Genomic DNA, 12,153 nt, shown 5'->3' with positions numbered 1-12,153 from the left:
AAACATGGAATGTGTTGTTGTGTTGTCAGGTCATCTGCAGGTGTACACTAGAGGCTGCTCCCTGGTGACACGTTTACTGGGATATCAGCACCTGCACTGAGACATGACATGGGGTTGAAATCCCCGAGCACAGCAGCAGCTGAGACCACGGCGTAACAGACAGCCCGTGTTGACAGACTGTGGCCATGAGCATCCAGAGGACCATTTGTTTAGAAAGTGACTGGATCAGAAATCCCTCACTCGAGTGTCACTTTAAGGCTGTTTCATGCTGGGGGATGCCACCCCTCTGACATTTGTAATGCTTAAGCACCTGTCACAGCCTTTTTTCTTTCCCTTTTATAGTTAATCCTAAATGTCATTTACCATACTACGGCAAAATAGCAGCTCCTTACAGTAGGTTTTGGAGAGAGTATTAAAACCGGTCGAACACCAATTATGCAGGCCCAATCTCATGATTAAAATAAGCCTGACATTAGTTTGTTTTAGTGAGTTAGGGAAGAGAGGGCATCCTTGATAAAAAAAAAAAAAACAACAGGTGAGCTCAGTGCTCTTTTGGCCGATGCGCCATAATTACACCAGAGAACATATTCTAATTGGCAGTGTCTTTATGCAGGACTATTATCAATGTCCCTCCGAGGCAGTGGAAGAGAGGAGGGATGGGGAGAGGGATGTGAGGAATGGGTTCTATGTCAGTGAGCCCAGGGTCCATTTACACATGCATCCGGACAGCTATTAATGTCGGCACAGCAAGTCCGGCTCACACAAAAAGAGGCAGACATTTTTAACATATTGAGCGTATTCCAAATGGATGAACATGTAGATTGTAGTTAAGGAGGCACTCTGTGAACAGACTGCACTCGCTGTAGCGAGAGAGAAGATTGTGTGGTCTGACAGTGCAACATTAAAATAGACAATACAGCAGAGGCCAAGGGCGTCAATCCCTGCGCTGTCCAATAAAAAGAAATAAGCTTCAGCGACTCAGACAAAGACCTGTTCGTCTGCTCCTGTCAGCTGTAGAGGGATGCTATTACACAGCCCCATGCATTATTAATTATCATTCTACATAATGACATCACACAGCAAATGCAGCCACTAAACGCAAGTGTTTGCTGACGTTAAATTTCTTCTGTGTGTTCCCAATTTGCCATAAATGTATTTGTGTACATTAGAGGAAATAATTCAACTGCAATACTGGCTTCCCTATACTCCTTCTAATATCCCAGAAGCTCTTGGCATTTTGTTCCATGTGGGTGTAAAGTCTGACCCAAAAAATAAACTTCCAGCTTCCAACACTGTTATTAGCCGAGTTGTGAATGTGCAGACAGATAGGGACATATTAACATAGCATTCAAAGGGGATGCGGCACCAGTGCATGTTGTGTTAATTAACTTGCTAAAAGGCAGTTATTAGTCAATTTTAATATTCTATCATTTATTTGCAAACATTAAAGTTTTTTCTCAACAGCCGTAAGCAGCCTGTAACTTTAAACATCCTGCACTGAACCTGAATGAGGTTGTGCATAAGGGAAACGGTCGTGAAGAGAAAAAACATGTAAAGCCAAAGATTGAAATTATGGCACCCTGAATGTCATACTTTCAGGGCTATGAATTTTAACTTGTGTTTTATAAAAGGGCAGGAGTGTAATTGTCTTACCTTGTTTTAGGGGATGTCGTTAGCCATTCTTCATGCTTCTCAAATGTTATCAAGTAAGCTGCGATCTCCTGTGGAAAAGAGAAGAGAGGAGAGAGGAAGGGAGTGAGGCTTAGATATGTCATCTTTAATCACTGTTCTCTGGTGTTTGTAATACATCGGTGAGACTGCTTCATTGATATTCAGACAGTCTAACCAGCAGCACAAACACGGCGGGAAACGGAAACAGGGGCAGAGGCTGGGAGCTCAGGCAGGTAAATGAAGACTGGTAAAGGCAAAGTGAAAGACGTGAAGTGAAACCCAGTGGAGGTCAGATCATCATCCGAGACCATCTTTGTTACAAAAGCTTTGATCAGGTTTCCCTCGGAGGACATCAAGGTGCTCTGGGAGAGATTGACGCCTCGGTGTTTGAGCGCGAGCAGCTTTTAACATTTTTGGTCCGATACTCCCCCAAATCCGTTTGATCTGCCCTTGCCACTCCTCCATGGATCAATCCTCTCTTTAACCTTTGAATAATAATTACACGCCAGTCACACAATATTGACATGCAGGCGTACCGCTACTTTACAAAAAGCCGCGGATCCTTTTGAGTCGGTTGTGCACAAAGTCATGCTACAGACACTGAAGTAAAAAAAAAGAAGAAAAGAAGCCTAAACTGCCACTGTCATAAATAGAGATGCTTCTAACACTTTCATGTTTCCCATGCTCGCCCTGCCTACATCAGTCTAAGTCTAAGGGGCAACACGCTCGACCATACCTGTCTATTTACTCACCAAACTAATGGGCAGAAATAAAAGCACTTTGAATGCTGGTAGACAACCTAATGATTACCAGCGACAGCCGGCAATTCACTCTTCAGCAGCGACATTTGTTGAACCTGCTGCCGTCGTCATCTTTTTCAGTCACCAAGGATGCGTGTCCCTCCTCACGCCCGAGTGTCAACAAGCCTTTAAGTATGAATATGATGTTCAAATATTGTCTTGTTCGGTCTGAGGCTTTCGGTTTGAGCACAGTCTCCTGTGGGACTTTGTGTTGTTACTTTGCGAGTCCACACGGGGCAATAATGTCTCCAAAAAAACTCTGGCTTTCCTCCACAGCAGAAATTGGAAAAATATGAGACATGTGTGGCAGCACAAAGAGACCACAAAACCGAGCCAACCTTTAATTTATTTAGTTATTTTTTGTCCCCTTTGCTTCCTTCTTTCCTCATGACACAGACTAACTCTCACACACACACACACACACACACACACACACACACACACACACACACACACACTGTAAAGTATGCGCCGCAGCAAGACGGCCCCCGTTGGCTCATCAAGGCTGTGTCACAAGTTTGACCTGGCACTGAGACACAGCACACTGGTGATAGCCCACAGGGATGCTGCAGGGTACTGCGTTGTGAGGGGTTCCCAGGCTGGCAGGGGTCCCACCAGAGAGGGGGGGGTGGTAGCATGACTGGCACTCTCGCCTCCAGGTGCAGGCTGGGAGATAATGCTGCGTTGATTAACTTCCTGTTCTCCTGCCATAACGACCGGAGGCGGCGAAGCCTTGACAAGATGGAGTCTTGAATTACGAAAAAGATAGGAAGGGGATGTGGCTGTCAAGAGGAGCTCAGGGCTGCTACTGTCCTTTATTCCTTCTGATGACAATAAAAAAACAAACTCAAAGACAATAAAGAAGTGAAAGTACGATGGTAGATATTGTCCAATTCCCTTTTGATGGAATGTGCGATGAAATAAACTTGTTCTATAGAATTTCCGAGGCACACGGAGGATGCGTTGTGTTAAATGTGTCAGCAACGATTACAATGTTTACTAGCAAGGAAGAAATAATGCTGCTGGGGTCACCATAAAGTTTCTGCTCTGCATACATTTGTCAGTAAATTAGACTAACAGAGCAGTGATTAGATTAATCCCTGCTATTCTGTGTTCATTTTAGGAGGATAAACGGCGGCGGGAAGCTCCTTCAGTGACCTCGGTGCCCGTTAGCACACAGCCCCTTCCATCACTCCTGTCTTTAAAATCAAGCCACAGCCCCAGCCGCAGTGGAAGAGGATAAAATAGCGGGCCGCACGGTCTCGTATTTAAAAAAATAAATAAAATAGCAGCGAGCCTCTACCTCTGGCTCTCTGCACACCCCTCCCACTCTGAACAGATGCCAGGGATTATACCAACCCCCCGACCAACCATAAAGGTGCAATAATCTTATGGTGAGGAAACAAACAAAAACAGACGTGCAGCCATTAAACAGCTGCAAAGAGACAAAGTCTGCATGGGCGGCATAATGAGAGGCTAGCGTGCGTTCAGGTTGAGCAAACACGCTTGCGGGTTAGTGTGAGCGTGTTGGAGGGGGAGGCGGGGGAAGCGGCGTGCTGAACACTGATGGTGTATCAAAGTCAAACCAGCAGCTGTCAATGGGCTTTGGACTCTATCTGCTGACCTTACTGCCTCTGGCCCGATCTCCGTCACTGGGGAAATATTCAGAGAAGCCTCTCTGTACACACAGCTCCTACCTCACTCCCTCTTTTAGGTCAGAGCCCGGCTCATGCAAGGCTGTTTGTATTTCCATCCTTTATGCCCTAGCCCCCCCACTGTTGTGATCCTCTCTGAGGTTTTATCTCCAGGTGCTGTTTAGATATACTGTAGCTTTACAGGCTCTATATTCTGCACAACTTCTATAACCACAATCTCCCTCCCAAACCCAAACTAAATAAATAACAATCAGCAAAGGCTAGCAACGAACCAGAGAGTGAATATAAGCACAAACTCCTCTAATCGACACGGTGGCTAAAACAATAAGGGGGGCCTTCGTTTTCCAGGGGAACGAAACAACCCAGAGCTGTTTGTGGTAAGCCAGCCATCTCATTTGTTTCCTTTGTCTCTGTTAAAGCTGCGACAAACTGTTAGCAGAGGGGGCCAGCCCGGAACATGACAGAGGAGTCGAGCGGTTTCAGAGCTGACGGAGATCGAGAGGCGAGAGTGTTTGTGTGTGTTCCCGTCTACTGTCGACTACAATCACAGCGTCTGATCACTGGTTACCTGCCTGAGCCTGGCACGTTATTAACATGCTCTTCAGGACGCGTCATTCCTTTACTCATCAGTGTGTCTCCCCTCCAGTTCTCTCTTCTCAAAGCCTCCACACACACACACACACACGCACACGCACACACACACACACACACACACACACACACACACACACACACACACACACACACACACTATCCTATTTGACTCTCACTCTAATTTTTTTTTCCTCCCCTTTCCCTTAACCGCTGAGTTGAAAAGGAAAGCCACCGTAAGAAAATTTTCATTTTGAGATGACTGGCTTTTACTCTCTCGCCTTTGAAATTATATTTTCACTCTGGAGGTACAACATTTTCTCCAGAGAGAAACAGCTTTTGAAATGTATACCTTTATGAAATTGGAGATGACACAAACATATTCATCCCATTTCACGTCTATGCGCCAAGGAAGCGAGACATGGGAGCAGGGGCAGTCAAATCTAAACACTATTTGACTTATTACACATTTTTATTGTCTCACAGTTGGTTGCAATCTGAATGTTTCAGGAACAAATGTTTCTGTGTCCGAGTTGAAGGTATTATATTCGACAAGGGGTCTGATCCAGCCTGCCCGACAATTCTTAAAATCAAAACTGCAACTTAGAAATACCAAAACAAAATGCATGACCACTATTAAGTAGATTTATGTCCTTCAGGCTGGTCCCTTCTGGTTAGTTCACAGTCATGAAGAAGGAAACTGATTTATTGGAATTATGTGTCAGCGCTCACAACTTCATGTTCGAGAGAAATAGACACACAATTAAATAAAGTAAAACATAAACACGATCTCATGTGTCTAGTTTGCAGGAAAGTTATGACGTCTTGTAGTGAGCAAGCCAATAGCATCTAATTTGAGCGGAGAATTTCTTCTGCTGCTGAGGAGCTGCTAAAACCAGAGAGGGTGAAAAAACTCCTACGTGAACCTGGCCTGCAATGAAACAACAGGTAACAAATTCTGCCCAACTTCACATTATTGTGAAGAGGACCACTGCTGAGTTTTATACGAGGGAGAAATGACGGCGGTATAAAAAGTGAGGATTGTTTTTATCAGGTTATTTGGGCTGGAATAAGCTTCGTAATCATCACTACCATCTGACATCAGATGCCTCTGCGAAAAGAAGCAGCTCCTGCCATCACAGCAGAGAAGTTATTGTGATATAGTTTTGAATCGCCTGCAAAGGATGGCCGCTGATAGGAAAAGGTTCCCCAACCATGCTTTAGACCCCACCCTTCCAATGGTGTTTGATGGAGATTCTTCATGGTACGGTCACTGTCCCCCGAATGACATGAGGCTGGATTGTTTTGCCTCTCTCTCTCCCTCTCTCTACCAGCTTTGATTAATGGGAGTAAAGAGAGGTGATGAAAGGACCAACGATGCAACACTTGGATGACAGACCTGATCACATGAAACAACTGTTGCCGTTCAATTAGAAGGAGAAATTGCTGTCTTCTGGCATTATCTCAGGACGCATCAGACACCTGTCTCTACACATCATCTCCCCCCCGCATCGCATTTTAACTGACAGAACATGACGAGCGGGAACGATCCAGAGCTCGGAAGCCAAGCCTCCATTAAAATACCAAAAGTCCCATCATTGTCTGGGAATTTAATTTAGTTTTTAAAACCTACAGTTTAGATACACAAATTATGTTAAATCCAGAGGAATGACTTATTCTCCGTGAGCTCAGCCATTTAAAACCTCTCTTCACCACCAAAAAAAGACAATTACAGTATATGTTTGTCCATTACAGTATTATTCCAGTTACACTGCGTGCTCTAGTGACACTAATGAAAAGGCATCCACTTAATGAATAGCAGTATTAGAAAAAAACTAACTTTAGCAACAGTATTGATTGCAGTAAAAGCTCGAGCTAATGAAATGAATATGAGAGAGCAGGAAGATGTGAAAGAATAGATGGAGCAAAGTCTAGTTAGCGAGCAGAGCACAGCGCCTCCAGCCTGCCTCGTGGTGAGGTCTGGGGAATGCATCCTCAAAGCTTTGACCTTGCCCTGGCACTTGAAAGCAGGAAGTGGATGAGAGGGGGCTGAGGGAGGGCTACGGTGAGAGGAGCCCTCCCTGATGACCTGGGTTTTGCTGTGGAGTGCCAGGTCATCTGATATTTCCTCCAGGGCAGCCCAGGAAACCGACCTGCCCAGGGCAAGGCACAAATGGACTGGTGTGGGTTTTTTGAGGGGAAGGCGGTGGAGGGCTAGTGTTAGGAGGGGTGTACTGAAGCTCCAGGTTATCACGACATCACACCAGAAAAAAAAAATTCAAATGCAATTAGACACAGATGAGATAGAGATAGGTACTTGAAGGAGGGATGGAGAGGGAGGGCAAGAGAGCTACTGGAAAGGGAGAGGATAATCAAAAAGGAGAGAGGAGGAACAAAGTTTAGCTTTTTTCCCCCCATGACAATGATTAATGCATTTAAAACAGGAGAAGCGTGAAGGTATGTTGATTAAAAAAAAGTGTGCTTCAGTTCGATTCTGCAAGCAAAGGCGCCTTCGCTGACTCCATTTTTTAGTTTTTTTTGTTTATACTTCATGAATTCTTAATGCACAAGCAATAATGTATCACACACTGTATCTATGTAATCTCATATGGCCATATTACTCTTTTAAGCTGGGGGAAAGGAGTGAGGTGGAGTGAATCTGCTTTAGCAAGATGCAACCTCCAGCTAGCCTTTAAGATTATTTGAGCACGGCCCCACAATACGATGCAGTGGATATGCTATCAAGACCAATGGTCAGAGGAGAGAGAGAGAGAGAGAGAGAGAGAGAGAGGACAAGAGAGAGTGAGTGGGGTGAGGCACAGACAAGAGAGAGAGAGTTGGAAAAGTAAAAGTAAGCAACAATAGAGTATGGAGCTGTTGACAGCTGCACTTGGCATCTGTTGAAGAGAAGTACGGCTGCTCTACGAGTCCCGGCTGTGGGTTAAAAAGATGCCCTCTCCAGCACACTGCTCATTAAGACCTGCAGGGGGCTTCCCAGTGATGCCCGTGCTGAAAGGGAGGGGTGGAAGTCACACTGTGTCCACTCTGTTGTTCCATTGTGAGAGAGCAGCAGAGTAGTTCTGCCGTAGCTTATTCACATCCACACACCCCCCTCCTGTGTTTTGGCAACTGATGAACCGATCGATTATAAAGAAAGAGAGAGAGAAAAGTGCATCATCACAGCTGAACAAAATACTGTGAAGGAACACGTCACAGTCGGTATAGCTGCTTAACACCCATTATACACCTTAACCACAAAGGCCTTCCTGTGTGTTTAAAACAAAAGGATTTAGTTCAGGTTCTCCTCTGAGCTCGCTACGTGCTTCCACTGCTCCTGCGGTCCGACTCCGTCTTGCCATACAGGAAGTGGGATGAGGGAGACAAGCCGTCCACTGCCCTACATTATACATAGTTCTGGGATCAATTTGGCATTGATCCTGGATAGCTTAGATGTTTTCCAGTAGCTGGTCAATGCTTCTCTTCACTTTTCTGCTTGGCATGCTGGTCATAAGACTGTTCTGAAAAAAAGGAGACATTTTCCTGGGGAGCGTCCTCCTCTTGCTCCTCGGCGCTGCACGGCTCCCTGCTCCCACAATCAATGTTACCACAGCAGCTGCTCAGCCAGCACTCTCCTTTTTGTTTACTATATCACTTCCATACACTAAGTACTTTCATACAAGCGGAGGATAATAAGCGTGAAAAGTGGAGGAAGAGGGGTCCTTCCCCGTGGGGTGAATTATTTTACATAAAAAGTGCACGGGGAGACGTTTGATAAATATAAAAATTATGTGAAACACAACTTCACTGTCAACAAATTGAATGCTCTCGCCAACAACCACTAATGCTCTCGCCATTATCACTGAAATACATAACTAGGCAATATATTTTTATCAGAATAAAGGCATTGCATCCTTTGCATTCAGCAGAGCAACAAACAATCTGTTAAAATAAAGTTAAAATAACGAATTTTTTCTTCTAAAATTATGATTAAGCAAGGCATATATATATATCAGTATATATATCAGTATATATGTAGAGAACGGTTGTTTAAAACTAGTCAAATCTATAATGAGGATTCTCAAGCAACAGACTGAAATGGGGAATACGTTATACCAATAAACTTTACTTTAATGTCTCTGATATTGAGTTTTTATCTGTGAAAAACATATAAAAACAGAAATCCTGTTCTGCTGAACTAGGCGAGGTCTCCCCCTCCACCTCCTCTGCCTCAGAATAATAAGCTGCAGCTGTGTACTGATGTGAAAACTGGACACACACAGAAAAAGACAGAGCCTCGGACCGAGAGGGAGCTGTCATGAAGCAGGATTCTTTTTGCTCCTGGTGCCATTGCTACTGTCTCAAACGTTTGCCGAGTGGATGTAATTATTTGGCCTTGAAGGACGACAATGGTCTGCTACTGCCTCCCACGCTGCAACAACTCAGGAGAGCCCCGCTCACTTGTAAAGGATTTTGTGTGGAAACGCCTGTGTGCACAGACCCTGGATGTGGTTTACAGCAAGGAAGCAGCAGCAAAGACGGTTTAAGATGAGAGAAGGGGAAACGCAGAGAGATTAGTGTATAACACCGTGTAAGATGAACCTGGAAGACTCATGAGGAGGGTTTATGGAGAAATAGATCATTTGTAAGTGTTGGAACCCTGAATGAGAGTTGAACATAAAGTTGACTGAGATAAAACACATCTTTTCCAGCCATATTAGGCAGCATTGTGACCCTGTGGTTGATGCTATGGATGTTTGTGTGTCTGCTGATGTAAAGCCCATTTGGGACCTCCTACAGCTTTACCCTTGAGAGATGTGTCTGGTGTAATGATTCTATTACACCTCTTTTTCTTCTATCGCTCCCTCCCTCCCTCAAATCCCTCCTTCCCCTCGGGGCTTTAACTTCTGGCAAGACTTAAGAGACGTGTTGAGGGCTTGGCAGAAATATATAGCACTACATTAGCGAACGGCGAGGGATGTGTATGTGTGCACACGCTAACGCTTTGTGGCGCGCTACGGGGCGCGGCGGGAAGTGGCCAGGTTCACTTCCTGGCGCCCCGTGGCTGTCTGACCTCTGGCGTGCGCGCTGCACGTCCTCTTCATCATCTATGCAGCAGGATGTCTGTTCCCCCCTGCTGACAGCCCAACCAAGGAGAACGGAGAGTGGCAGAGCCTCCATGATGCCGACCTTACCCCAGCTCCACTGCAGAGATTCCAGGCTGTTACCCCACTCTGCTGCTGAACTTTTTTTTCCACACTCAAACCCAACTTCTGTCCACCAAAAGATGAAGGAAAGACCTGCAGGAGCGGTCAAAGTTATTAGAGGGAGATGGATCTCCTCCGGGTCTCCGCTCTTTCTAATTTTTCACTGTATGTCTTCTATTTGACAGATGCTCTTGTTTTTGAAGACAGCAGATATTGAAAGCACAGTGTCAGATTGTTCAGCCAACAGCCGGCAGGTCTGTTTGAGTCCTAATGTAATTTCACAATTTCATGGAGAGTGGAGACATAAATGCTACATTTTTTGCTTTCTTATACTTTGTGCAAGAAAGATATTGCAGTGAAAAGTCCACTGAGAGGGTATTAAAACGTCATCTAAATTTAATCGAGGTGTGATTTCCCTCCCTCCGTGGAGACACTGAAAGAATCTGTGCACTATCTCCTCAAATATCACCCAAATTTCCCCAAAAGTCAAGGAGAGATGGCGTCGTGTTTAAATTAAGAGACAGTGGAATGTAGAAGGTCACCATATACGCTTCATACAAATCACATGACGTCAGTCTCACTTTAAAACCCCTGCAGGACACCCAAAGACGGGAGGAGAAACGAAAAGCGCAAATGAGAAGGAGTTGTGTCTCATGTGAGTCTGTGAGTCTGTTTATTTCAGGCTCCAGAATCAATTAATACCCACATTATCCTCTGAATTCCACTATTCACTGCAGCTAAATGACTTGGGCACCGTTGCATGAAACCAATTTCTAACGTTCAATCCAAGACACACCCCAGGACCACTTAGAGGTCTTCCTTCAAAACTGCAGCCATCTCTTTGACCATGGAGTCCTGCATGTGTCCCTGTGAGCATATGGAGGACATATCTGTATGTGATTGCATAAGGAGCCTGCTGTGCTGAGAATATGAGGGGTTAGGTTAAGATTACCGTTTCTTCCTGACTAGAGTGAAAGAGCTCTTAGATACAAAGAAGCAGGACATTCAGACCAGGGAACAAATTGCGATACACAAACTAAAGCCTCCTCACTGTAGCAAAAGAAAAGAGGAGACGGAAGCAAAGGCGAGAAGGGAGGAGGGGGTGGAGGAGGAGGACAGAGCCCGGCAATGAAACAGACTGAAGAAGAGTCAAATTATGTGTTAAAGGGCAAAATGTTATGTCTTTAATCGACTACAGTATATGTCGTGAAGAGAAACAGGATAAAATATTGAGCCCACACTGTCTTGTTCATCCACAGAGAGCGACACTCTTCACCCAAGAGAGAGAGAGAGAGAGAGAGAGAGAGAGAGAGAGAGAAAGAGAGAAAAGACATGAAGACAAGACGGAAATTCCACCAAAGGGATGTCCAGATCTCCCGCTCAGTCCAATTAGCCGGCAGAAACTCTTTTTTCCCCGACTACTCGTCAGCATGAGAGGATCACCCTTTTGTCTGTCAGAATCATGCCTTTATCCTTTATTGCTACTTCCTGTGTACAGTCAGAAGACAAACACACACACACACACACACAGACAAATGCACACACCCTTTTAATTCTTAAATGAACAAGTTACATTGCTGCAGCTTCCTTTCTGTTCCTGTCATCCCTCGGTACGCCTGTCAGCACACACAAGTCCAGGCATACCACTCGCATGCACACATGCACACATGCACACATGCACACATGCACACATACATACAAGCAAACACTGGCCGTATACACGCATTCAGACACATACAGTATCAGTCAAATCCTCATATGAACTGCTCTCATTTTATCTCATCTCAGCTGCTGCCATCTCGCTGACTGATGTGATTGTTAGTTCTGGAGGAGGGCTCTCTTTAATTGAAGTGCGTGTGTGTGTCTCTATATGAATGGTGTGTGTGTGTGTGTGTTTGTCTCTATATGAATGTTTGTGTATGTGTGTGCGTGTGCGTTGGTGTGCGTCTGTATGTGTAGATATCTGTCCAGTGCATCGCCCGGCCATGGCTGGTATTGTTTGGCCTATCAGACAAACTGTCAAGTGTTCTTCCTCTCTCTCTCACTCTCTCTCTCTCTCTCTCTCGCTCTCTCTCTGTCTCTCTCTCTCTCTCTGTCTCTCTCTCTGTCTCTCTTGGTTCTCTGCCGCTTTGTGTTCATGTTACAATAACGGGAAAGTGCGACTGTGAAGGTCACAGATGCCTGAAGTCAAACCAGCTTGCTGCTATGCATGTCCCCCCCCCAAAACAACAT

The 12,153-nt window shown here is 45.1% G+C and overlaps 1 protein-coding gene across 1 annotated transcript in view; it reads right to left on the bottom strand.

Moving 5' to 3' along the window:
* Window positions 1-12,153, bottom strand: part of camta1a (calmodulin binding transcription activator 1a) — a 272,323-nt gene that overhangs the window by 153,580 nt on the left and 106,590 nt on the right. The window contains exon 3 of the mRNA XM_062392299.1: window positions 1,654-1,721. Within this exon, the coding sequence (XP_062248283.1) occupies window positions 1,654-1,721 (68 nt within the window). The remainder of the gene's footprint in view (window positions 1-1,653; window positions 1,722-12,153) is intronic.

Source organism: Platichthys flesus, chromosome 7, assembly GCF_949316205.1.
Source record: "Platichthys flesus chromosome 7, fPlaFle2.1, whole genome shotgun sequence".
Lineage (NCBI taxonomy): Eukaryota > Metazoa > Chordata > Actinopteri > Pleuronectiformes > Pleuronectidae > Platichthys > Platichthys flesus.
Note: the sequence above shows the minus strand (reverse complement) of the source record. Positions and strands in the feature narration are given on the sequence as shown.